This window comes from Saimiri boliviensis, chromosome 2 (assembly GCF_048565385.1).
Source record: "Saimiri boliviensis isolate mSaiBol1 chromosome 2, mSaiBol1.pri, whole genome shotgun sequence".
Taxonomy (NCBI): Eukaryota; Metazoa; Chordata; class Mammalia; order Primates; family Cebidae; genus Saimiri; species Saimiri boliviensis.
Genome location: NC_133450.1, coordinates 191,210,257 through 191,238,235, shown reverse-complemented (window position 1 = coordinate 191,238,235; position 27,979 = coordinate 191,210,257). Strand labels below are relative to the sequence as shown.

The window sequence follows — 27,979 nt, the reverse complement described above, 5'->3', positions numbered from 1 at the left end:
CAAATGTAGATGAGTTTGTTAAGTGACAGCGAGAAGTTCAGGAAATGTATACCTGCGACCTTTAGGCAACAATATATACTGGGATAAATAGGGCAGAGAGCTGTTGGGCTAGGCAGAAAAGGCATGTCCCTTGACTTTTCCAGGAAGGCTGAGAATGTAAAGAAACATGCTATCCCTAGAAGCATAGTGAGAAGGTGAGCCAACTGGGGAGTAAGCACAGAGGAGAATGGGCATTACTGCATAAAGCAGAGACCACCGGACGGCTGCACTTAGGGCTGCACCCAAGGATAGCAGGTCTAAATGTTCCATCAGCCAACTTCAAGGTAGTTGGAAGTTCTCAACAGGACCTTGGTGAAAAGGTACTCCGTGCTCAGATATCCTTTTACTGGCAAAAGAGTGGCATTTGAGGTGCAGAAAAAGTGTATTTATATGTGCAACACACATACACATGTGTACTCACACTTAGTAGTAACTAACTGAGTAGTTCGAATTTAGGGCTTATATACCTAACTTAGAAGAGGAAAGGACAGGAGGAGAAAAACCTCTTTAGGGAAGAACAGATTTCTTTTTTTTTTTTTTTTTTTTTGAGACGGAGTTTCGATCTTGTTACCCAGGCTGGAGTGCAATGGCGCGATCTCGGCTCACCGCAACCTCCGCCTCCTGGGTTCAGGCAATTCTCCTGCCTCAGCCTCCTGAGTAGCTGGGATTACAGGCACGCGCCACCATGCCCAGCTACTTTTTTTTTTTTTTTTGTATTTTAGTAGAGACGGGGTTTCACCATGTTGACCTGGATGGTCTCGATCTCTTGACCTTGTGATCCACCCGCCTTGGCCTCCCAAAGTGCTGGGATTACAGGCTTGAGCCACCGCGCCCGGCTAGAACAGATTTCTTTAGGGAACACAAATGGGATGTTTAGGAGAACAAATGAGAGATAAAGTTTACAATGTCTGTCTCCATATGTGTGAGTGGTCTTTGTTTTCTTAGGGCCATAAGACTATCTCCTCCCCCTCCAGAGATTTACTCTTGGCCTCTCTCCTGGGAACAGACTCACTCCAAAGGGAGAATTTATGTCAGCCCTCATTTATGACATGTATTTGCTTTTAGCCAGATAAACTCCAATAAGCTTCTCTCTGCATCTGTTGAATATCAAATGTCTTCAGTTTAAAATAATCTGTATCAACTCTGGGGTTCTCAGTGCATCTCCAGAGGTAACTAACCCTCATCTCTTCCTCATTCCTTCCTAGGTATAGAGATCCAGACTGCCTTGCAAAGGAGACAACAGCGTTGGAAGAGTATGCTTGAGACAGTGAATGAGACTGGGGTCAAGATGATCCCACAGCTTCCCCATCTAGATTCAGAATAAACCAGAGGTCCTAATCCAAGGAGAAAAGGCCCTAATTTCTTCTTATATCTCAAATCCTCCCAGGGCTGCTGTCTAATGAATAAAAGTTAGGCAGACACTTGTTCATTTGTGCATACATCTTATGAGTTAACTGGTATTCTGCTTGTAGATGGACAGTTTAACTTTTGGGGCCAAATTCACTCCTCTTCTTCCCTCATCCTCCAATTAAACTTGCCTTTCTCAAACACAAATTTAAGGTACACATTTAAAAATGAAAAAGAAAAATCCATACTATCTCCTATCTAACTCTTACATTTGTTTTCTACAGTTACCAGCAAAACAGTAGTTTCCTACCGCTTTTTCATTGAAAAATTTGAACTATATTGTGGCCAAACACCTTTTCAGATCTACTTGGAGGATATAACAATAATTCATAACAGTTTCTGTGAGAGACAAAACACATTTTAAGTCCTAAATGGCAAATTCCTAAATGTCTATGAGGTCCTTCTTTATGAGTCTAGGTCAAGAGAATGACCCTGGAGATTGGAGCTGAGGCCACAGGATATGGAAACATTTTTTTTCCTTTCATACTCTCCAGTCTTTCTGCCATAAAAGGAGGAAAAAGTATGGAGGATTTAAAGATCATTCTGAGTTGTCAATTCTTTTAATTAGAGTAATAGTGATTATAGTAAGTGAAATAATCCAAAAAATATAGAAAGTAACTCCTGCCTTCCTTGCAATTTCCATCCTTCCGAGTTAACCAGTGTTCATATCCTCTACCAGTTATTTTAAAAGAATATTTTCAAAATAAGAACAGTTTTTTAAAAATTATTTTTATTTTTGAGACAGAGTCTTGCTCTTTCACCTATGCTAGAATAAAGTGGAGCTTGGCTCACTGCAACCTCTGCCCCACCTCCACACCGTTCAAGCAAATCTGCCTTAGCCTCCTAAGTAGCTGGGATTACAGGTGCCTGCCACCACTCCCCGGCTAATTTTTTTTTTTTTTTTGAGACGGAGTTTCGCTCTTGTTACCCAGGCTGGAGTGCAATGGCGCCATCTCGGCTCACCGCAACCTCCGCCTCCTGGGTTCAGGCAATTCTCCTGCCTCAGCCTCCTGAGTAGCTGGGATTACAGGCACGTGCCACCATGCCCAGCTAATTTTTTGTATCTTTAGTAGAGACGGGGTTTCACCATGTTGACCAGGATGGTCTCGATCTCTTGACCTCGTGATCCACCCGCCTCGGCCTCCCAAAGTGCTGGGATTACAGGCTTGAGCCACCGCGCCCGGCTAATTTTTGTATTTTTAGTAGAGATGGGGTTTCGCCATGTTGGCCAGGCTGGTCTCAAACTCCCGGCCTCAGGTAAGCCACTCTCCTCAGCCTCCCAAAGTGCCAGGATTATAGGCATGAGCCACTGGTGCCCAGCCTAGAAGAGGTTTATACTAGTGGTTTCAAATGTGTTTAGGTAGCAGAACTGTTGACATTAAGGAAGGAAACACCCATATCCTACTAGTGGTTATGTAAAGAAGGGAACCATTCTGAGAAGCAATTTGGTAGGGGTGGGGGCGGGGGAATCATATTATAAGATATTCATTTCAGCAGTATTTAAAACACCCAAAATCCCTGTGAACAACCTGGATGTTTAAATTATGATCTATGCAGACATTAAGTCTATAAAATAAAGACACATACAGGTAAAGATGTTCACTGTATTTTTTCTTAAAAGAAAAAAAAAGCAACAAGCTAGGATTATTTGCATGAACCAAGTTTAGACAAAAATCAAACATTCTGGTAGACTATACAGTAGTGTCTAGATGGTAGGTAAGGCATATATGATGTCTATCTTCTTTTTGCTTATCTACATCTACAGTATTTTTGACCTACCTATATCTAGTTTTCTTCAACAAAGATGCACTCCTTATACAAGGAAAAAAAAAACCCCAATTAGTTGCTATGCAACCAATTAGAATATCTGATTCAGCTCAAACATCACCGTAGACACAACAAAAGAGGTCAAAAGCTGGGGAGGGAGTGTGGATCCAAAAAAGATGAAAGTTAAAGACAATCTACATTTTTTCCCAGTAAACTGGAACTACATTAAGACTGGTATATGAAATGTCATAGTCCAGCATACAGCACACCAGCATTTCGCAGGGACATAGATTGCAAGCTACAGTAAGGAACTGCTTGGCTTTCTAACTTTGAATGAAAAACTCTGAGCTGATAGGAAGGCTGATTGTCCCCAGATGCGTGGTTAATGAGGTGCATCTAACAGAGCACATGTTCAGTTTAATGGAAGGATAAAAATCCCACATAAAGAAGAACAGGTATTCTTTTCTAATTTTAGAATACAACTAAATGTGGTGTGTATCTTGCTACTCCATATCAGTGTCTTCTCATCTTACTGACAAGACCTCCAATTTCCATGGTGTATATATGGTATATTACGGCACGGTTCAATTTACTCTCTGAACTGACAATATTTTATATAAAATACTTCCTTGTCATACAAAATGTCTCCTATCTTTGTCTATAAAATGTTTTTAAATGGTAACCACCATTTTTCATGAAGATTACTTTAAAATGCCATCTTAAGCCATTTTGTTCCACTATGAGAATGCACCCTGATATAAGTGCTGTTTTCGACTTAGAAAAAAAAAAATCAAATTCTGTTATTTCTTTAGAATCCTTCCCCCTCACCCCTTAGGGAAATAAGCATATTTCTGTTTATAAGGAATAGGGATATAGTAATAGGTGAACTGAAGAAGACCCTAGTAACACTTTTGTGTTTACCCTGTTGTATTCCGTTGTCAGAATACATGAGCCCAACTGAACAAAAGTGTTACTAGGGTCTTCTTCAAACTCCAATTTAAAAAACAAAAATCCATATACACAATAAAAGCCCATCTAGTCTTAAACAAAAGAACACATTTACCCTTTTCAAACATACATCTCACTTGACTTTAAAATCATTAGGGTCAACCATGGGACACTGCTGTGTATTTATTTCAGAGCATCCCATTCATACTACAACAGTACAGCATACTACCTTCAACTGGGGAATGGCTTCTTCACGTTTTCCCAAATGACAAGTCTGCTGGATCGCAGAAGCCAAGCCCACTGTGCAACAGCTGACAATGCCACCAATTTCTGTGGTGTTTATGGTATGTTTTAGCACATCACAAATAAGGTATGGGACTAGCTGAATGTCATCTCACTTGACTTTAAAATCATTAGGGTCAACCATGGGACACTGCTGTGTATTTATTTCAGAGCATCCCATTCATACTACAACAGTACAGCATACTACCTTCAACTGGGGAATGGCTTCTTCACGTTTTCCCAAATGACAAGTCTGCTGGATCGCAGAAGCCAAGCCCACTGTGCAACAGCTGACAATGCCACCAATTTCTGTGGTGTTTATGGTATGTTTTAGCACATCACAAATAAGGTATGGGACTAGCTGAATGTGATTTTTAAAGGAGTGATCTTGGAACTTTTTGTTTGCTTTAAGGACGATGCCTGTGTAGAAAACACTTTAGGCCGGGTGCTGTGGCTCACGCCTGTAATCCCAGCTCTTAGGGAGGCAGAGGCAGGAGGACAGCTTGAGCTCAGGAGTTCGAGACCTGCCTGGGCAATATAGCGAGACCCCGTTCTCCACAAAAAGGAAAAAAAACAAAAAGACAAAAAAAAAAAAAAAAAATTAAACCCTATAGAATTCACTTCAAAATCTACATGCAGCATGTTTCCTGAAAACCCTGCAGTTTTAGGTCAGTTTTATTCGCCCAACTGGGTACCTAACTCCTACTGGTCTCAATCTCCCATTGGAGTCCCTAAGAGAACCTTCCTCTACCCCCACAATCTCGGCAGGCTCCCGCAACCCACTGTCAAGGCCTCACAAACTCTCCCAAGTGCAAAAGGTACTATGCCACCTCAATGGGTTCTCAGGCTTCAAATGTTTCCTTAATAAAGCAGTGGATTCTGCAGGCCAGTGGTGCCCAACGCACCACCCATGAGCCAGTCACTTGTCACATTTGAGCACTTGAAATATGGATAGTATGACCGAGAAAACATTTCAATTTAACTGAATTAAATGGCTCTGGCCTGACTGGCAAGAGAGTTAAGTTGATCACCTCAATAATGAAAACCCGGTCAGGCGCGGTGGCTCACTCACGCCTGTAATCCCAGCACTTTGGGAGGTCGAGGCCGGTGGATCACCAGAGATCGGGAGTTCAAGACCAGCCTGACCAACAAGGAAAAACTCCATCTCTACCAAAAATGCTACTCGGGAAGATGAGGCAGGAGAATCACATAAACCCGGGAGGCAGAGAGCCGAGATCGTACGGCTGCACTCCAGCCTGGATGACAGAGCGAGACTCCGTCTCAAAAACAAAACAAAACAAAACAACACCTGCAGATATACATGGATTTTTAAAGCAATATTCCTTCATATATGAGAACATCATCTAAAGGGAACAGCAGACCAACTGTATTTCCCAGAAGGAACTCTACTCTGGAGAATTTTACAGACCTTCAGTTTGAACATATCCCAAAGAATTCACATTCTAGATTTTAAAGCATTTCTGAAGACCCACGTGCGTACTTCTCTTGTGGCCACTTTGGCTAATTTTAGCTACTCCATATTCTACGGATTTGCAATTACGCCGCAATGGAAAAGTCTGGAATGAACACCTCAAGGCCAGAACGCCTCTCAAGTTTTCCGGCGTGAGCTGGGCGCCCATGCGACAGGCAAGCACGTGGCGGGCACAAAATGTCTGACGGAAGGTCGAAAGAATGCCCGCCCGCGACCCTCCATCTCGGAACCCCGGAGCCGCCCACCCTCGCGGGCCCGCCGGTAGCGACAGTGCCGTGCGGTGGATTCCGGCCCGCCCCGCGTGACTGGGGACCTCAAGGAATAGGGAGCAAGGATATAAACGTCGAACACACCGGGTAAACCCTGGTCGACGAATTCCCCCAAGTTCGCGACTTGTTAACCACAGCCGCCTGAGGACACGAAACCCGGTTGCTCGCTAGCCCGGAGCGTGGAGGGAGGCCCTCGGCGGGAAAACCATTCGCCCACGGGGGCACCCGGCCGCGCCAAACCCGGGAGACGAAAGGGGCGATTCCCACAGGCCGGACCCACGCCCACGCGGCCGCGCGGCACTAGCGCGGGTGTCGGGTCCCTACACCGCGGATGGCGCGCGGCCGGCCGCATCGGGCAGCTCTCGAGCACGTGGGAGGCCAGAAGCCGCCTGGTCGCCTAGTCCACGAGCCGAGCCCAGCAGAGGCCCGCCCGAAACCCAGCGCGCCCGGCCCGGCGCGAGGGCGGCCGCTTGCCGTTGCCCTTTTAAGAAGGGGGAGGGGGTCGGCAGCGCGCCCGCGAGGGGATGAGTCGGCGGCTGCCGCGCTACGCGGCTCCCGCCAGTGCGAGCCACAAGTCCGGGCGGGGCTGGGGGACACAGACCGAGGGCTCGGCGCGGGAAGAAGCGGCCGACACAGCCAGCGTCGAGGGCGGGCGGGCAAGGCCGAGCTCGTGGGTCGGCTCGCCCGGCGGAGGGAGACGGGCACCCGCCAACATGGCGCTGCGGCGGCCTGTGGCGCGCCCCGGCTGGCGTGAGGAGCCACATCCCGCCCACACCGAGGGGCCAGCCTCCCGGGGCAGGGTAGGGGCCCCGGGCTCCGTCGCCGCGGCGCGGGGGAAGGGGGAAGCCGTCGCCACAACGGGTGGCCCCGGCCGACCTGGGCTGCCCCTGGGAGGCCGGAGTGGTCAAGGCAGAGGGCGAAGACCGAGCGAGGGAAACGGGAGAAAGTTTTATTTTTAGGCTTGAAAAATGGCGGGAACCGCGTTCTTTTTTCAAACTTGGCCTCGGGAGGGGCGGCGGTTGCGCCACCTCCGCCGCCCGGGCCCGCCCCTCCCCCGCTCTGCGCGCCAGGCCGCGCCCGCCCAGGCCCCCGGGCGTCTGAGGGGGCTTCTCGCTCCCTTCAAAGGAAAAAAGCCCCCTCCTCTGCCCACGGCCGCTGCCCTCGGCTGGGCCGGCGCCCACTGCGAGCCCCGGCCGGAGGAGCCCCCGCCCCTTCCCCGGCCGGCCTGGGGCGCGCGGAACCCGGCCTGGCTCAGGCGGCGCTGGCCGCGCAGCTCCTCGGCAGGCCCGGCCTCCGCCCGGTCGCGCATCCCGGGAGGCTGCAAACATGGCTCCCAGCGTTACACAACCCCCGCCTCCCTCCCTCGCCGCCGGCCACTCGCACACGCGCTCCCTCCAGGGAAAGACCCTGGCGGGCGAGGCGCGCAAAGTTTGCTTTCCCCCACACCGCTGCCTTCCCCCGGCCGCCCCGGGGGCCCGCGGGCGGCAAAGAGTTAATCCCCGCGCGCGCGCTCCCCCCTCCGCGCCCGCCCGCCCGCCCGCCCGCCTTCCCAGTCCGAGCACACGAGCTGCGCTCTTCCCCGCGCCGGGGCCGGCGAACCCTCGGCCCGGGCTCGCAGGTGGCCACCATTACATGCAAGTCATCGGGGGAGAGGGCGCCCGGAGGGGGCTCTGCTTACTGCTGCCGGGGTCCGGTTCCTCAGCTCCAGGTGGATCCTCCTCTTCATGTCCATGTTCCCCTCTTCCCCCCTCTTCAAACTTAACTTTCCGCGGCGGGGGCGGAGGGGGGAGAGGCGTCCCGGCCTGCGCAGCGAGGGCCGTCGGAAGGGTTTGCTCGCGGCGGAGGCCGGCGGCGCGGTCCTGGGCGGCTGGCGGCGTGCGGGCAGGCGAGCGGAGCCCCCGGAGCCAAGTTACTCACGGGAGCGGAGAGAAACCATGGAGGGAAAAGGGGGCTGGAGCGCAGCACTGGGCTCTCTACTGCCGCCCCCGGCCGCGGCCCGCACTGCGCTTAAACCGGCGACGCGGCGCGGCAGCTGCTCGGCTCCACTCGGCACCGCGCGGCGCCGCTCGGCTCGGCGGCCGCGACTGCACCAAAGACGGGGCGGGGAGACGCGCGGCGGGCGGGGCGGAGGCTGGGGGAAAGGCGCAGCCCCGGGAAAGGAGTGACTTCCTCCCTCCTTCCCTCCGATTGCACGTGGGCGGCTGATGTAAGACCTTCCTCTGGGGGGGTTTCCCCGCCCCCCGCCGAGCTGAGACTCCCTTCACACCCGGGCCTCACCTCGCAGCCCCCGGAGCTGAGTCTGTGGCTCCGGCCGGGAGGTGAGCGGCAAGGGCTGGCGAGAGGCCTTGCAGTCCGGCTTCGGGGATCCCTAAAGCCCAGTCCATCTGCGGAGGTTCATGGGGCCGGCCCGACGCCCGCGGAGGCGCGAGATGTGAAGCCCGGGACAGAGGCTTTGAGGTTCACCTTGTGCCTCCCACACAGTCTGGGGCCAACAGGCGAACCCCGCTGCCTCCTTGGCAGAGTGGCGTCCAGAGTGCCGCCGAGGAACCCCCCCCGCCACGGCCACCGCGGGATTTCGGGACGGAATCGCGGTCGGCTGGCCCCAGTAGGGCAGCTGGGGCCGCTTGCTAAGCCACAGAGCAGCCCAGCATCCCCACCCGTTCAGGAGAGTTAGTCTCCTGGTTTTCTAACATTTTAATAAGAAGGTAGAGAAGGAAACAATTAGCATTTCTAATAGGGCCTCTGGGTTCCCTCACCCCGGCAGACTTTTTATCTCATTTATTCCTTAGGGCACCCCTGTGAGGTGTGTAAATTCTTGGTGGTCTAAGTTTCGTTGAAACCTGGCAGGCAGCCTTTGTCATGGTCTGGCTCAGAGGGTCCCAGGGGTTAGAGTACCAGTTCTGGGTGACTGTGCTTTGCAGACCACCGAGGAGTAACGTTATATTCATCATAAAATAAGTAAATACATAACGTGTCAAATAAAATACAATCTGAGAAGATTGTACTGACAAGAAGCACCAAAAACTTAAGAATTTAATAGAGAAAAATGAAATTCTTCTATACATTAGCCTAAAGTTTTATGGAAGTTAAGAAAGTGCCCCCTTTCTATTTTACCTAAGTTTATTTAGTGGCAAAGAACCCAAACTTAGTTGTAAGCCAATTATGTATCAATTTTAAAAATACTGAGTTAACATTTGAAGGTGAAAGTTTTAGAAAGAATATGGGAAAAGAAAAACTTTCTAGTATGTAGTTCCTGACTCCTGTTGTCTCAGCAGCCCTCTTTATGACAAGGGAAAATGGAGATAGATGTTCTCAAGACGTTACAAGAGGTCTGTAGCTAAGGTTATGAGAACCACAGGGCTATGCAGTGAGGGCTTTTACAAAAACTACCAAATCGGGTTCATGAGCCAACAAGCAATTATTGAGCATCTGCTTCAAGGGCCTTTTTTTTTTTTTTTTTTTAATTAAAAAAATTTTTTAAGATGGGGTTTCACCATGTTGGTCAGGCTGGTCTTGAACTCCCGACCTCAGGTGATCCACCCACCCGCCTTGGCCTCCAAAGTGCTTGGATTACAGGTGTGAGCCACCACGCCCGGCCAAGAGGCTTGATACTATTTCTCTAATTCTCAGACAACTTTCTGAAATAGGTGATAATTTGATCATTTTACAGATGAGGAGCTTAGGCTCAGGAACCTTAAGCTGCATGTCCAGCAAGAAGCGAGTAGAATTTAGACCCAGATGGGTCTGACTCCATAGCCCACCATTTTCTGCTACATCATCAGTCTGGCTAGAGTGGAGTCATAGCATGGTGGGGGGCTGCTTTGGTGCCCTAGGTTGGAAACAGTTGCAGAGGGATTTTCATACTAAACAGCATCCAGGTGTCCTCTTGCAGGAAAAGCCGTGGAGGGTGCTGAAGGAGTCTTAAATGTGGTAGCTCTGTGCTAGAGATCGGTAACCTGGCGGCTCCTAGAGGAGGTAGTATTAATCCTTAGCATCAGGGCAAATCTTGAGACTCTGTCCTCTATGGCCCACTGGAGGATATGAAGGACTCTTTCCCCATGGTACATAGCTCACAGGATAGATGCGTGTTTTATAGTATTAAGCTACTAAGTAATTAATAAACATAGCCACAATGTGCTGCAAATAGAAGGCAAAAGAGCCAAAGGAAGAGAGACTACAGACACAGCACTGTCCTTTCTTACGCAGCCGGTGCTGGCATGCACCTCTGTGAACAAAGAGCATGTGTTCCAGTGACATGCTTCTTTGTCAGGGGCTTCACTGCCAGAGGCATAAATAACACAGGCAGAACAGGGTGTGTCTCATTGCCCTGCCAACATTTTCTACGGGACTGTCAGTCTACAGGCCTGAAGGGGCTGTTGCCACAGGGCCTGGGTTTTGTATATTGCTGCACTTAACATTACTCTGTGTATGCATCTGTGTGTGAGAAAGAGGTAGAATATTCAGTTGTATCTAATCTGCAGTTATGTCCATGGATTTATGGATTTCAACAAGAGCTGGAAGAGAATAAGGAAATGTAAAAACAGCTGGACCAAACTATGAATGAATTTCTTTTTACTTGCATTGATGTTAATGTTTGACCAGTAAGTAATAAAAATATCAAATAATGCCAGGTTTTGGCACCCCTTGAGTCTTAAAACTGCCTGTTAATCAGAATGGCTATGTATTCCAAAAAGCTCTAAAATGTCTGAGCAGAACACTCTGAGCCAGTTTGTAATTCCTTGGACCTGCATCCTACCCACCTACCTCAGCAACAGCATGTTACTTGTCAGATCAGCTGACCTAAGCCTTCCCTGCAAACTTTGTGGCTGTGGACAGACTTTAATAACTCTGAAGATGAGAGGGAACAACTCTACTCGGTCATTGATTTAACTGGCTCTGAAACCAGCTTAACAGAATGGGCACATTTTAGTAATGACAGTATATGAAGCTGATGTATAATATAGGGTGAGGAAATCATTACTCTTAAACACTTCCGTTCTTCCTGTCCTCTTCCATACATGTGTACATACACTGGTAAGAACATAGCTCTTCCCCTCCCTGGAGTTTCCACAACTTACTGTGTGTGCCTCTATAATTGCAGTTTGGCAACTAATGGTAGTTGTTGAAGGATCTAACTTAATTACAACTCAGACAAGTATTTCTGCATGATAGGAATGGAGAGGAGGACTTTGGGTCCATCTTTAGAATATAGTAGATGCTTTGCAAATGTGTGTTATGTTGAAAATAAAGTCACATGTACTAAAAGAATGCCATTTAGGCAGCTGAGGTTATTGAGACAAGGGGAGAGGGTGAGGCAAATAAGTGAAAATGGGTTAAAGGGGGAGATTCCCTTAGTATCCACATGGTCAAAACAGAGGAGGGGAATGTGTCAGTCGTACAGGAAGCTCTAGGCCCAGTAACCGGCACCTGCCCAGGTTCCTTTCTGCTATCTGAACCAGCTGGAGGTGCTAGGCCCTTCCTGGGGTGGCAAGGAAAAGCTATGACTACCAAGAGTCAGGTCTAATATTTATTAAGCACCATCCTTATGCCAAGTACCATGCATGGGACTTTTGTGTACACTGCTTCTCAGTTAATCCTAGCAACAGCTCCCCGGGACAGGACGAATAATCCACCTTCTTTTAGTGTTTAGGAAACAGACTCAGCAAAACCAAGTAGGTTTGCTGAAATTCACGTAACTACTAAGAAGCTAGATTTCTCTGTCATTAAGGGCTCACTGTAATTCATTCTCATTACTTTGATCCACTAGTCCTCACAACTGCTTCTGAAAAAAATATATATATATTTTCCTGCTTTGAAAAGATTTACTTGCTGTCAGTTACTTTCCCCTACATGGCCTGAAAAAAAATTTACTTGCTCATTGTGCAGGGAAAATTAAAAAATAGAAAATAAATTTAGAAGTTCTTGCCACTGAGATACAACCATCATTAAGTTGTATGTCCTTGCAATTTTTTTATATACTATACATATTGTTTTTAAGTGTTGGGATCAGATTGAAGATTTTTTTAGAAACTTGCTTTTTCCATCTACCATTATGATAAATCTGTATTAATATAACTTTCTTCAGTGGTGTTCCCTTTTTGGAGAACAACTTCAGTGAGATGAGAATCCCACTCCACCACTTACTGGCTGTGTGCTTTAGGGCAAACCACATAGCGTCTCTGGGCCTCAGGTTACTCATCTTAGAACTATGGAGGGTTGGACCCGATCACGTGGGAGGAGCTGTGCCTGTCACTTTTCTCTGTGCCCCAGCCACAGTCACTGCAAGCCTGAGTCCCTTCCTTACCCAAGCAGCATCCCAGAGTCTGCTGGTCTCCTCCAGGGCTAGGAACATTCTGCTGTGGCCATCAGTTCTCCATCTCTGTTCCATGTGTTACCTGTTTGGCTGAAGGGTAAATACGTTTTAAAGTCTCAAATAGTCAGGCTCATTTTCTGTTTCACACAGTCCTTGGTCTCTGTTGAGGAACTTGGAACATGCTCCTGAGCTAGACTGGAAACTATCGAAGTGCCCGTCACCATAATTAGTCAGCATCCCTACCATCTGGACCCTCCCTCTCATACCTCACAGGGATTTCCTTGTCCAGACAGAACTGAGACTGATCCAAGAGTTCAGCTCCTGCTGAATGAACTCTGCCATCTGTTCTCCAGCTTGCCTTACCTGCTCCTGTCCAGCCAGGCACCCCTCTGTGGGCCTCTGCTTTACTCCTCTCTCACTGTAGACACTGTACTAAGATGGCTTACGTGGTCCCAAATTTGCTAGTCTCTTATTGTGATAAAGGCTAAAAGTACCAAATATCCTTATCCTTGAAAATAAGGGTATCTAGGCTCCTGGCTTCTTTGTATGTTTATCTATGCATGTACTTTAGAAAACTTGGAAACTATACTTAGAGAGAAGAAGATAAAAATTTACATCTAAGGCTTTTTTAAAGGGCCAAGCACTGTTCATGTTTTGGTATCTATTCCTCCAGTCTTGTCTCTACACACATGGCATTTTCTCAAGTCTCAGAAAGTGAGAAGCATCATCTCATTAGTAAGAGCTTCTCAGGAGGGAGGGAGGGGGAAGCTACTACATCAAATATTCATATCAATTATAAGAGATAATTTCAGAAATAGAAGTGAATAAAGTATAATACCTAGGAAATATATGTTACAGTTAAAAATATTTTTCAAAAGTGGGATAGTATAACCTGCTTTTTAGTTAACAATGTATTATAGACATATTTCCATGTCATTGAATAATCTACAATATATATTCCTTGAAGATAGTCTTCTACAAAATGAAAATTTCTTTTTCTGAGCAAAAGACAATACATATTCATGTAGCAAATTCATGCAAGGCAAAAAAGTATAAATAAGAAAATAGAAGCCAGCCAAAATCCTATTACCTAGAGGGACTACTGTTAACATTTTTATGAATACTTTCCAAGCTAATAGGTGCATGTATATGATACGCAATTTTACATAAATGGAATTCTATAAATCATTTTTAATACATTTTAAATTTTCACTAAGCAATAGTTACAGAGGTTGCTCAAAGTCAGTAAGTTAGATATACTTCATTATTTTTATTCATTTATTATTTTTTTTTATAGATGGGGTTTCACCATGTTGGTCAGGCTGGTCTTGAACTCCCAACCTCAGGTGATCCACCCGCCTTGGCCTCCAAAGTGCTTGGATTACAGGTGTGAGCCACCACACCTGGCCACTTCATTATTTTTAAAGGCTGCATCACATTTTATTGAAGGGATTGGAGAATAATTTACTCACCTGGTCTCCTACCGATAGACATTTAGATTACTTCCAGTTGTTTACCATTATATATAACATTGTTGAATGCATTTAGCTCCTTGGAATAAATTCCTAGAAGTGCAATTCCTGAATGAGAGTGTGCACATTTCAAACTGGCATATATGTAGCCAAATTGCCCTTCAAAGGCTACTGCTTTATATTCCTGTTAGCAGTGTACAAGACTTCCCCCTCACTCTTGGCTAAACTAGGTATTACCTTTAAAAAATTGTTGTCAGTTAGTTTTCAACTAGGGTGCCAAGGCAGTTCAATGAGGGAAAGAATAGTCTTTTCAACAAATGACATGGGACAATTAGCTGTCTGCAAGCAAGAGAATGATGTTGGACACCATTTATAAAAATTAATTCAAGATGGGTCATAGACCTAGACATAAGAGCTAAAACTAAGACTCAGAAGAAAAAGGAAGGTGACCTTGGATTAGGCAGTTTTTTTAGATAGGACACCAAAAAAAAAAAATAGATTAATTGGACTTCATCAAAATGTAAAATTTTGTTTTTCAAATGACTCCATGAAGAAACTGAAAAGAAGCACATGCATGAGGTGGGAGAAAATACTTGCAAATCATATATCTGATGACACTTGTCTTCAGAAGTACAAAGAATTATTACAGGGTGGGCACAATGACTCATGTCTGTAATCCCAGCACTTTGGGAGGCTGAGGCAGGCATATCACTTCAGGTCAGGAGTTGAAGAACCAGCCTGGCCAATGTGGTGAAACGCTGGCTGTCTCTACTCAAAATACAAAAATCAGCTGGGTGTGGTGGTGTGCACCTGTGAGGCTGAGGTGGGAAAATCACTTGAACCTGAGAGGCGGAGGTTGCAGTGAGCCAAAATTGCACCACTGCACTCCAGCCTGGGCAACATCGAGACTCTTTCTCAAAACACAATGGGCAAAGAATTTGAATACACAGCTCTCCAAAGAAGATATACATATGGCCAATAAGCACATGAAAAGATGCTCAACATCATCATTAGGGAAATGTTAATCAAAACCACAATGACATATCACCTCACACCCTTGTGCATTGCCAATGAGAATGAAAGTGGTGCATCCTCTTTAGATCTTGGGTCACTGCAACCTTTGCCTCCAAGGTTCAAGTGATTCTTCTGCCTCAGTCTCCCAAGTAGCTGGGATTACAGGCGCCTACCACCACACTCGGCTAATTTTTGTGTTTTTAGTAGAGACAGGGTTTCACCACGTTGGCCAGGCTAGTCTAGAACTCCTGTCCTCGGGTGATCCACCCACCTCGGCCTCCCAAAGTGTTGGGATTATAGGCATGAGCCACCGCAGCCAGCCAACAATTTCTTTGGAAAACAATTTGAAAATTGTTTTGTTTACAATATCAGGTTCATAGAAAAAGAAAAAATTAAACATGGAATTACATATGAGCCAGCAATTTTGCTCCTAGGTATATATATATGCCCAAGAAAATGAAAATATTTGACCACAAAAAATTGGCACATGAATGTTTATCACAGCATTAGTCTTAATAGGCATAAAATGGAAACAACCCACATATCCATTAGCGATGAATGAATAAACAAAATGTGGTTATCCATACAATAGAATATTATTTGGCCATGAAAAGGAATGAACATGGGTAAACCTTAAAAACATTATGCTAAGTGAAAGAAGCCAGACATGAAGGCCACATACTATGTGGTTCCATTTATGTAAAATGTCCAGAAAAGGTAGACAGAGACAAAGCATATTTGTGGTTACCAGAGGTTGAGGGAAGGGACGATGGAGAGTGATTGCTAACGGGTATGGGGTTTCTTTCTGGAATGATGAAAACATTCCAAAATTAGATTGTGGTGGTTGTTTGGTTGTACAACTTTGTAAGTATACTAAAAACCACTGAATTGTACACTTTAAAAAAAGTTGGCTGGGCCGGGCGCGGTGGCTCAAGCCTGTAATCCCAGCACTTTGGGAGGCCGAGGCAGGTGGATCACGAGGTCGAGAGATCGAGACCATCCTGGTCAATGTGGTGAAACCCCGTCTCTACTAAAAATACAAAAAAATTAGCTGGGCATGGTGGTGCGTGCCTGTAATCCCAGCTACTCAGGAGGCTGAGGCAGGAGAATTGCTTGAACCCAGGAGGCGGAGGTTGCAGTGAGCCGAGATGGCGCCATTGCACTCCAGCCTGGGTAACAAGAGCGACACTCTGTCTCAAAAAAAAAAAAAAAAAAAAAAAAAAAGTTGGCTGGGCACAGTAGCTCACGCCTCTAATCCCAGCCCTTTGGGAGGCTGAGGCGGGCGGATCACGAGGTCAGGAGATTGAGATCATCCTGGCAAACAGGTTGAAACCCTGTATCTGCTAAAATACAAAATCTTAGCCCAGTGTGGTGGTGCATGCCTGTAGTCCATCTACTTGGGAGGCTGAGGCAGGGGAATCGCTTGAACCCAGGAGACGGAGATTGCAGTGAGCTGAGATTGAGTGCACCACTGCACTCCAGCCTGGTGACAGAGCAAGACTTCTATCTCAAAAAAAAAAAAAAAAAAAAAAAAGTTAAACATATTGCTACCATATGACCCAGCAATTCTAAGCCTAGGCAAATACCCAAAAGAATTGAAAACATAAATCCACACCGAAACTCGTAAAGGAATATTCATAGCAGCATTATTTGTAATACTTCCAAAGTAGAAATAACCCAAATCCATCAACCGATGAATGCATAAACAAAATGTGGTGTATCTGTGTGGTAGGCAAAATCATGGCCCCCAAGGGACTTTGCAGATGTGATTAAGGATCTTGAGATGGGGAGATTATCCTGGATTATCCACATAGGCCATTGTAATCACAAGGTGCTTAAAAGTTAAGAGGAAAACAAAAGACGGAACGAGGAAATTTTGACTACAGAAAAGAAGGCAGTAGTGGTGTGAGAAGGACTTGAATGCTGACCTTGAAGATGGAGGAAGGGAGCCATAAACCCAGGAATGTGGATGGCTTTTACAACATGGAAAAGGGAAGGAAAAAGCATCTTCCTTGGAGCCTCCAAAAAGGAACACAGCTCTGACAATACCTTGGTGTTAGCTCAGTAATACCTGTTTCAGGTTTCTAACCTACAGAACTGTAAGATAATAAATTTGTGTTGTTTTTAAGCTACTAAATTTGTGGTAATTTGTTACAGCAGCAAATGGGAAACAAATATATATATACACACACACAATAGAATACTATTGTATAAAAAGGAATGAAGTGTTGATACATGCTACAACATAGATGAACTTTGAAAATACTATGCTAACTGACGCCGGGCGCGGTGGCTCATGCTTGTAATCCTAGCACTTTGGGAGGCTGAGGTGGGTGGATCACCTGAGGTCAGGAGTTCAAGACCAGCCTGGCCATTATGGTGAAACCCCATCTTAAAAAAAAAAAAAGAAAGAAAAAGAAAATATTATGCTAACTGAAACAAACCAGACCTAAAAGGCCACATATTGTATGATTCCTTCTATATGAAGTGTCCAAAATAGGCGAAACCATAGAGGCAGATTAGTGGTTGCCAAGGGCTGGGAGCTGTGGGGAGTGACTGCTAATGAGCATGGGGCTTCTTTTTGGGAGAAGGGAAATGCTCTGGCATTTGGTAGTGGTGATGGCTGCACAACTGTATGAATGTACAAAAAAATCACTGAATTGTATACTTTAGAAGGGTGAATGCATATATAACTGTATCCCAATAAAACTGAGAAACTTTCTCATTAGGTAAGTTGCAAATATCCCCTTTGGTTATTTTAATTTGTACTTCTTTTTATAACAAATAGAGCTAAATAGTCTTTCAGGTATTTTTAAGCCATCTGTACTTCTTTGTAAGTTGCATGTTCGTATCTTATTGGTGTTTTACAATTATTTATTAATAAATCCTCTTTATATATTAAGAATGTTAACCCTTAGTCTGACATATACATGTCCAAACTATGTTCCCCATTTTTTGTTTTTTGGTTTTTTTTGTGGGTTTTTTGGTGCTTTTACAATGTTTATGGGATAGAGATATCTCTCCATGTATAGGTGTAAACATACACACACACACACACACACACACACCCCACACACACACACAGTGGGAGATGAAGAAAAAATTTACATTTTTTTTTCCTTTCCTCCAATCTTTCTAAGCTTCAGTTCAGGTAAAAATTTTACATTTTTGGCTGGGCGCAGTGGCTCACGCCTGTAACCCCAGCACTTTGGGAGGCCGAGGCGGGTGGATCACGAGGTCAAGAGATCGAGACCATCCTGGCCAACATGGTGAAACCCCGTCTCTACTAAAAAAATACAAAAATTAGCTGGGCATGGTGGCGTGTGCCTGTAGTCCCAGTTACTCGGGAGGCTGAGGCAGGAGAATTGCTTGAATCTGGGAGGAGGAGATTGCAGTGAGCCGAGATCACGCCACTGCACTCCAGCCTGGTGCCTGGCGAGAGAGTGAAACTCCGTCTCAAAAAAAAAAAAAAAAATTTACATTTTTATTTAGGATCAAACCAATCTTTATGGTTAATGCTCTTATGTCATGATTAGAAAGACCTTCCTCACTCCAAGATTATATCAGTATTCACCTATAGTTTCTTCTGGTACTTCTGGTTTCATTTTTTATGTGAAGTTTTTAATCTACTTGGACTTTTTTTTTTTTTTTTCCCTGAGACAGGAGTCTCGCTCTGTCACCCAGGCTGGAATGCCATGGTGCAATCTCGGCTCACTGCAATCTGTGCCTCCCAGGTTGAAGTGATTCTCCCACCTCAGCCTCCCAAGTAGCTGGGATTACAGGCACCTGCCATCGTGCCTGACTAATTTTTTGTGTGTTTTTGTAGAGAGGGGTTTCACTGTGTTGGCCAGGCTAGTCTTGAACGCTTGATCTCAGGTGATCCACCTGCCTCAGCCTCCCAAAGTGCTGGGATTACAGGCATAAGCCTCTGCGCCCAGCCTACTTGGATTTTTAATATATGGTTTGAAGTAAAGATCTCATTTTCTTTATTTTAATGGCTAGCTAGTTAGCCCAATACCATTTCTTAAATAACCATCTTTTCCCCCAATGAACATGAAATGTGACCTTTATCACATACTAAATCCTTACATATTTTAAGTCTCTTTCCTTTCTTTCTTTCCTTCTTTTTTTTTTTTTTTTTTTTTTTTTGAGACGGAGTTTCACTCTTGTTACCCAGGCTGGAGTGGAGTGCAATGGCGTGATCTCGGCTCACCGCAACCTCCGCCTCCTGGGTTCAAGCAATTCTCCTGCCTCAGCCTCCTGAGTAGCTGGGATTACAGGCACGTGCCACCATGCCCAGCTAATTTTTTGTATTTTTAGTAGAGACGGGGTTTCACCATGTTGACCAGGATGGTCTCAATCTCTCGACCTTGTGATCCACCCGCCTCGGCCTCCCAAAGTGCTGGGATTACAGGCTTGAGCCACCGCGCCCGGCCCCTTTCCTTCTTTCTTTTTCCTTCCTTTCTTCCTTTCTCCCTCCCTCCATCCCTCTGTCCCCGCCCCCGCCCCCCTTCTTTTCTCACTCTTTTGCCCAGGCTGGAGTGCAGTGGTACGATCTTGGCTCACTGCATCTCTGCCCCCAGGTTCAAGTGATTCTGCTTCCTCAGCCTCCCAAGTAGCTGGGATTACAGGTATGTGCTAGCACACCCGGCTAATTTTTGTATTTTTAGTAGAGATGGGTTTCACCATATTGGCCAGACTGGTCTCGAGCTCCTGACCTCAAGTCATCCACCTGCCTCAGCTTCCCAAAGTGCTGGGATTACAGGCATGAGCTACTACGCTCAGCTGTAAGTCTATTTCTGAACCTCCTTCTCTGTTCATTTATTTTTCTGTCTGTGGCTATATCGGTACCTCTGGGAGACTTTAGAAAATGCTAAACCAGTGGACAAATGGCGGAAGAGTAGAAATTTACTTTCTGGAGAAATGGGCTCAGAGAGGCTCTGGACTCAGGGACACCAGGCCTGGATGAGGGTGGCTGTGGATGCAGAAGTGGAGACCATATCTTTCAGATTGCCTAGTGCCTCCACTAGTCCTACCCATTATATAATTCCCCAGGCCCATTTCTTATCTCTCTTTCTCCAAAAGAACATACTATCAGCCAAGATGTAGAATGGTTTCAGAAGGATTTCTAGTTTGTCATAGTAAATTGAACTGATATGCTTATCTTCACACCCTCCCAAATCACTAAAAGGATTTAAAGATATAATTGAGGAAATCTGCCCAGAAAGTAGCACAAAAAGATAAAGAAATATACTAAAGAAAAAATACATATAAAACTAGAGAATCGGTCCAGGAGGTCCAACATCTGACTAATCAGAGTTCAAGAGAGACAGGGAAGACAGAATGGCAGGGATGAACTGGAAGTCTACATCCTAATGGTGACATACTCCTCCAATCCCCTTACCCAGCTGGCTCCCAAAGGCTAATGACTAATCTCCAGAGGCAGGAGATTGGAGGAGTCTTTTCTGGGGAAAGTGACTAGTTTAAGAAAAAATAAGATAACCACATTTGGGTTTTTTTAGCTATCATTTTTAATTTCCAAAGGCTCTTTCTTATTCTTTTTAATGTTTATTTTTCCTAACATGCTGTTTTTATCCCATTAACATAACATATTTTAACATCTTTTTTTTTTTTTTTTTTTTTTTGAGACGGAGTTTTGCTCTTATTATCCAGGCTGGAGTGCAATGGCGTGATCTTGGCTCACCACAACCTCCGCCTCTTGGGTTCAAGCAATTCTCCTGCCTCAGCCTCCCGAGGAGCTGGGACTACAGGCATGTGCCACCATACCCAGCTAATTTTTGTATTTTTAGTAGAGACAGGGTTTCACCATTTTGACCAGGATTGTCTCGATCTCTTGACCTCATGATCCACCCGCCTCAGCCTCCCAAAGTGCTGGGATTATAGGCGTAGCCACCGTGCCCGGCCTGCTTAACATCTTCTTTCTTTCAAGCATATGGAGCTCAGGTGAACATATTTTAATATCTTTAAATATGTACACAGATGTATTTATGTATGTAAACATATATACAAAAATATACATACATAAATATATTTATATTTAACATGTACATTAAATATATATATCTTGTATTCATTTTTTGAGAGACACAGTCTTGCTTTGACCCAGGCTACAGTGTAGTGGCATGGTCATAGCTAAATGCAGCCTCAAACTCCTAGGCTCAAGAAATCCTCCTGCTTCAGCCTCTAGAGTAGCCACCACACCAGGCTAATTTTTCTTTATTTTTAATTTTTTTGTAGAGATAGAGTCGCACTATGTTGCGCAGGCTGGTTTCTCCCAGACTAGTATCTAAATCCTGGCCTCAAGTGATCCTCGCACCTCAGCCTCCCAAAGCTCTGGGATTAGAGGCAGGAGCCACCATGCCTGGCCCATTAAGTTTTATTCTGACCTCTGAATTGTCTCCATTTTCTCCAGGTCTCTATTTATTTGTTTATTTTTGAAACAGAGTTTTTGCATTTGTATCCCAGGCTGGAGTGCAGTGGTGCAATCTCGGCTCACTGCAACTTCTGCCTCCTGGGTTCAAGCCATTCTCCTGCCTCAGCTTCCAGAGTAACTCAGATTACAGGCATGTGCCACCACTCCTGGCTAATTTTTTTTTTTTTTTTTTTTTTTTTTTTTTGTATTTTTAGAAGAGATGGGGTTTCACCATGTTGGCCAGGCTGTTCTCGAACTCCTAACCTCAGGTGATCCACCTGCCTCGGCCTCCCAAAATGCTGGGATTACAGGCGTGAGTCACCGCACCACCCAGACTCCAGATTTATTTTTAGTAACACACAGTTCTGGCTCTCATTGTAGAGTCTTTCCTGAGTATATGAGTATCCTTAATTATCCATTTATATTTATGAGAGAGGCACTAAAAAGTGCTTCTCTGTGGGAACTCTGTGTCCACTGGTAGGTCTTAAAGACTAGTGGGATTCCCCTAGGGTGATCAGGAGGCAGGGTGGCATTTTCATTGAGGAACCCTCAAATGTCAGTATTTTTAGTACCCATAGCTGACAGTAATGAAATTATCAAGCAATAATACAACGCTATTCCTTTGAGATTCCAGATCGAAATGGTCCACCAAGACCTATCATAATGAAGTTATGGAAAACTAGAGATCCTAAAAGTGTCCTAAGGTGGGGAGGGAAAGCCATAATCCAAGGACTAGAATTCAAAATGGCATGAGCCTTCTTAGTAGAACATTGGAAACTAGAAGACAGTGGAGCAACTGACACCTTCTTCCAAATTGTGAAGAAAGTTATCATCTTAGAACTTCTGCAGCCAAATTATCATTGAAGAGAGAGAATACAATAAAGACATTTTCATACCTTCGGGGTGTCAGAATATTGACCCTCCATGTACCTTTTTTCAGGAAGCTCCTGGAGAATACATTCCCACAATGGTAGCTGTACAGCTGGCCTGGAGAAGAATTTCGTGCAGATGGGAACCAGAGGACAGAAGGTTCTCAGGGTGGCCAGGGGTGGGGTGGTGGGGGGATGTCAGGAAATAACAATCAAGAATCCCACCTGTGTAAGCCACACTGAGAAGAGAGAGGAGTTTTACAGCTCTGACAAATGTAGCAAATTAGGCCAAAGGAAGACAAAAGGGTTATGCTTAACGCCAGGAAAAATGAAAAGTTGTACAAAGAAATATAATTATAGTATGTTATGTGTAGGTCTTAAAATCACCTGTAAACACTACATGCAGAGTCACATTAACATAAGTAACCACTGCCGAAAGGAGGGGAGTCAAAAGTGTGTGAGAGTAAGGATGAAGAGAGATAGTCTTATTTTTCATAGTATGAAGTCAATAGTTAATGTCAAATTTTTTAAAAAGGGTAATATAGTCGTAGTATTTATATAAAAGGAGGTAAACACCAGAAGCAATCGCTAAAAGAACAGTCTCTGGAGCACTGTCTGGAGAATGACAAGTGTGGTGGGAAAGGCTGAGGCAGGGGCCTGTTGTTTTGGGTAACAGACTTTTTTTTTTTGAGATGGAGTCTTTCTCTTGTCACTCAAACTGGAGTGCAGTGGCACAATCTCAGCTCACTGCAACCCCTGCTTCCTGGGCTCTAGCAATCCTCCCACCTCAACCTCACCAGTAGCTGGGATTACAGGCATGTGCCATCATGCCTGGCTAATTTTTGTATTTTTAGTGGAGGTGGGGTTTCACCATGTTGGCCAGGCTGGTCTTGAACTCCTGACCTCAAGTGATACACCCGCCTCAGCTCCCAAAGTGCTGGGATTACAGGTGTGAGCCACCACACCTGGACCAGACTGGAGTAGTTATATCTGACATTTAAAACTCTGCCCATGTATTACTCAGAAGCAAATGAGATTTAAGTTGAAAAAGCAAGCAAGCTAGCAAAGGAGGGTCCTGACCTCGGGTGTAGGTGCTGGGAAAAGGTGCTCTGCCTCCTTAGTGATCTGTTCCCATCAGGCTAATGTCTCAGAGGGGCAGAGGACAGATGGTGTGTGAGCAGCCAAGGGCATTCCTTCCTTTTCTCAGGCATCCACTCATAAAATTCAGGTAAGCATAATGTGTACTCTAAATTGGGTCAGTTTTTCTTAATACAGCTGCAACGTGCACATTAGAAGAACAGAGAACAGAAATGCTGACAAGATTCTGGCATCAGATTTCTTTCAGATTTTTATGGTGCTGGGGATTCCTAATTTTCCATTATCTTCAGATGTTTTTAGTAAGGAATTGAGAGACAATAGGAGACTACTAGGAAGCTGCTGTTTTTAACTGACATCTGGGATTTTTTTTTAAAAAAATTTTTTTAAATTATTATTATTTTGAGATGGAGTCTCACTCTGTCACCCAGGCTGGAGTGCAGTGGCACAATCTCAGCTCACTGCAACCTCTGCCACCTGGGTTCAAGCAATTCTCCTGTCTCAGCCTCCTAAGTAGCTGGGACTACAGGTGCCTTTATGGCTAATTTTTGTAATTTTAGTAGAGACAGGGTTTCACCATATTGGTCAGGCTGGTCTTGAACTCCTGTCCTGAAGTGATCCACTTGCCTCAGTCTCCCAAAGTGCTGGGATTATAGGTGTTAGCCACCGCACCCAGGCTTTTTTTTTTTTAAAATTTGAGACAGGGTCTCACTCTGTGGCCCAGCCTGGAGTAAAGTGATGTGATCATAGCTCACTGCAACCTTGAACTCTTGGGTCAAGCAGTCCTCCCACCTCAGCCTCTCAAGTGGCTGGAACTACAGGTGCATGCCACCATGCCTGGCCAATTTTATTATTATTATTGTTATTATTTTGTAGAAATGGGGGTCTCCCTATGTTGCCCAGGCTGGTCTTGAACTTCTGGGCTTAAGCAACCCTCCGACCTTGGCCACCCAAAGTGTTGGGATTATAGGTATGAGCCACTGCGCTTGGACTCTTTCTTTCTCCCCTCTCATTGGGGAATAGTTACGGTAAAATGCACAGATCTCAAGCATACAGTTGATGAGTTTCGACAAAAGTACACACCTGTATAACCAAGCCCTCAGTCAAGACAGACAGTACTGCTAAAGCATCTCCCTGTGTTCCTTCCAATGCCTATCAGAGGCAACCCTTATTCTAAATTATATCCCTATAGGTTATTATTATTATTATTATTATTATTATTATTATGTGAGACAGGGTCTTGCTCTGCCACTCAGGCTGGAATGCAGTGGTGCAATCTTGGTTCACTGCAACCTCTGCCTTCAGGGTTCAAGCAGTTCTCCTGCTTCAGCCTCCCAAGTAGCTGGGATTACAGACGCCTGCTGCCATAATTGGCTTTTTTGAGTAGAAACAGGGTTTCAGCATGTTGGCAGGCTGGTCTCGAACTGCTAACCTCAGGCCATCCTCCCATCTCAGCCTCCCAAAGTCCTGGGATTACAGGTGTGAACCACTGCATCTGGCCCCCTATAGATCATTTTTACCTTTTCTTGAACTTCATATGAATGGAATCACACTGCACGTATTCTCTTATATCTGACTTCTTTTACTCAACATGATGTTTCGAGATTTATCTCGGTTTATTGGGTGCATTATTAGGTTCCTTCCTTCCTTCCTGCCTGTCTGCCTGCCTGCCTGCCTTCCCTCCTTCCCTCTCTCCCTCCTCTCTCTCTCTCTCTCTCTCTCTCTCTCTCTCTCTCTTTTGTAGTGACAGGGTCCCACCATGTTGTCCAGGTTGGTCTCAAACTACTGGCCTCAAGTGATCCTCCCACCTCAGTCCCAAACCACATGATTACAGGTGTGAGCCACTGTGCCTGGCCTCATTTCTTTTTACTGATTAGTATTCCTGTGTATGAATATACCACAATTTTTTATTTTTATTTTTTGAGACAGAGTTTTGCTCTTGTCACCTAGGCTGGAGTGCCGAGGTGCAATCTTGGCTCACTGCAACCTCTGTCTCCTGGGTTCATGCAATTCTCCTGCCTCAGGCTTCTGAGTAGCTGGGATAACAGGTGTGTACCACCACACCCAGCTATTTTTTCTTTTTTTGTATTTTTAGTAGGGGTTTTGCTATTTTGTCCAGGCTGGTCTCGAACTCCTAACCTCCGGTCATCTGCCCACCTCGACCTTCCAAAGTGCTGGGATTACAGGCATGAATCACCGCCGCTGGCCACCACAATTTGTTTATCCATTTGCTGAGCAAGTCTCATCTTTCTGGTGACCAGCCTTGTTTCTGAGCTGCAGCAAGCCTTCTTTGGCCCTTTTAACTAACATGCTAATGGAGTTGTTGTCACTACATGGAGTTGGAAGTTGAAACAACTAGGCTTTTTAAAGGACCAGCATAATTTACACATAAGCTATAAATGGCAACTGGATACAATACATGCTCATTTAGGTTAAAGCTATTTCTGTACCAGAAGACCAATTAAAAGCTTGTGGCGGCTGGGCGCAGTGGCTCAACGCCTATAATCCCAGCACTTTGGGAGGCTGAGGCGGGCAGATCACTTGAAGTCAGGAGTTTGAGACTAGCCTGGCCAACGTGGTGAAACCCTATCATCTCTATTAAAAATATAACAATTAGCTGGTCATGGTGGCAGGCGCCTGTAATCTTAGCTACTCAGGAGGCTGAGGCAGGAGAATTGCTTGAACCTGGGAGGTGGAAGTTGCAGTGAACTGAGATCACGCCACTTCACTCCAGTCTGGGCGACAGAGTGGGACTTCCTCTCAAAAAAAAAAAGCCTGTTGCAATAACCCATGTGTGAAGTGGCTGAAGTCTAGAGTATGTTTTTTGTTGTGACAAGAGAAAACGAGGGACAAATAGGGTAAATATTTCACAAGAAGACTTGACAAGGCTTTGTGACAGACTAGCTGCATTACATGAAGATGCAGGAGGAATCAAGTCCTATTTCAATGCAGACACCTGCCTGTTGAGTTCCTCTTCTCTTCACAGCTTGGGCCAATCAGCCCCTCTGCAGGCTATGTCCAGTCAGGGAATTTTAGGAGCCCTGGCTCAATAGCTTAGCCTGCCTTCCAGGCTAACTTATACCTTTCATCCTACTTCTGGTATCTAAGCTCTCACCACAAACCTCGGGTCTTTTTTTAAAAGCATAGTGATATTATGGAAAGAACACTGAATTTGGACTTGGTCAGTATTTCCTTTTTCACTGAGGTTCTCTACATCTCAGTATCTCCACTCCTCCAGACTGTTAATCAGAACAATTGACTTCAAAGTTCTTATTATGGTTCATAAAAGCTGAATTAAGAAAAATCACCTGTGGGAGGGGAGTAGGTGGGATGGGGAAGAAGTAGGAGTGAAACTTTTTAGTGCATAACTTTTTATACTTAAAAATACTTTTTGAACCATATGAACACATTACTGTTTCAAAAAATATTTTAAAAACATGAACAGAATAAAAAACATCTCTATAAATTAGGCATTCTAGGCTGCTGAAAGGAATGGGGTGCAGAGATTGGCTACCACCTATTTGTGAGAATGTTGAGGTCCATTAGCCAGGCAGTCCTGTCACCTTGAGACAGATAGATTGCCGTTTCTGCTTAATGACCAAAAATGGGAAATGGGTTACAGTGGAAATAACTCTGCTCTGGAATGAAGACATCTGGGTCTGGGTCCTGGTTTAACTATGTAACTTAGGTGGGTTTCATCCCCTCTCCGTGTCTTCTATCAACTAAAGGAGAGGGACTGCATGATCTTTGAAACTCTTCCAGCTATGACATGCTAGACTATAATGCTAATTTCTAAGCAACAGAGGTTGATTCCAACTCTAGGATGGAGTGTGCAATTAATCCTAATTTATCAGCATAGTCCCACATCTTGTCACACTTATTCAGAAGTGAGCACTGCCTTAGGTTGTGTTCCTCAGAAACAGAATTTAAGATGGGAAGGTGCATGCAGAAAGGTTTTTATTTTTATTTTTTCTTAATTCATTTTTTAAAATATTGAGACAGGGTTATTTTTTCTTATTTCATTTTTTTAAAAATATTGAGATAGGGTCTTGCTGTGTTGCCTAGGCTGGACTTGAATGCCTGGGCTCAAGCAATCCTTCCACCTCAGCCTCCTGAGTAGCTGGTACAGGATTGCATCTGTACCTAGTATAGGCAGCACTACTGTGCATGGCATGCAGATTGTTTATTGAAAAGTGTTCTCAGGACATACAGCTGTGGGGAAATGAAGACGACAGGGTTGGGTGTAGAAAGAAGCTGACTAGCAAAATAGTTGCTGGATAGTCACAATGAAGCTTTATCAGGTCCCACTAGGAGGTCAGGAGCTGGGATAGCCCTTCAGAGTTGTCCTAAGTTGAAGTGTATTCCCCATCAGCCTGTCACTGGCCTCAGGCTGCACCCTAGGAAAACATGAAATGGTTTCCTGAGGCTGAGAGCAGGAATATCCCCTGCAGCTGAAGGGCAGGAGTATCTGCAGGGAAAGGGGTACAGGGCAAGGCCCCACATAGCCACCGTAGGCATATGACTCAGTTTAGATAAACAGAGATTCTCTAGGGGCTCCCGAGAGAGAGGCTTCTAGAAA

At 45.2% G+C, this 27,979-nt stretch overlaps 1 protein-coding gene across 3 annotated transcripts in view; it reads right to left on the bottom strand.

The window, feature by feature from the left end:
- The window catches only part of ANP32B (acidic nuclear phosphoprotein 32 family member B), a 39,472-nt gene extending 26,899 nt beyond the window's left edge, over positions 1 to 12,573 (bottom strand). The window contains exon 1 of one of the 3 annotated variants that reach the window (XM_074395082.1): positions 12,509 to 12,573. In XM_074395082.1, the coding sequence (XP_074251183.1) occupies positions 12,509 to 12,556 (48 nt within the window). In that variant the 5' untranslated portion in view covers positions 12,557 to 12,573. Of the gene's footprint in view, positions 1 to 6,805; positions 7,064 to 7,882; positions 8,293 to 12,508 lie in introns of those variants that run through there. The other 2 variants (XM_039475118.2, XM_074395083.1) reach the window with 2 other exon arrangements.
- Positions 12,574 to 27,979: the final 15,406 nt, after the last annotated feature.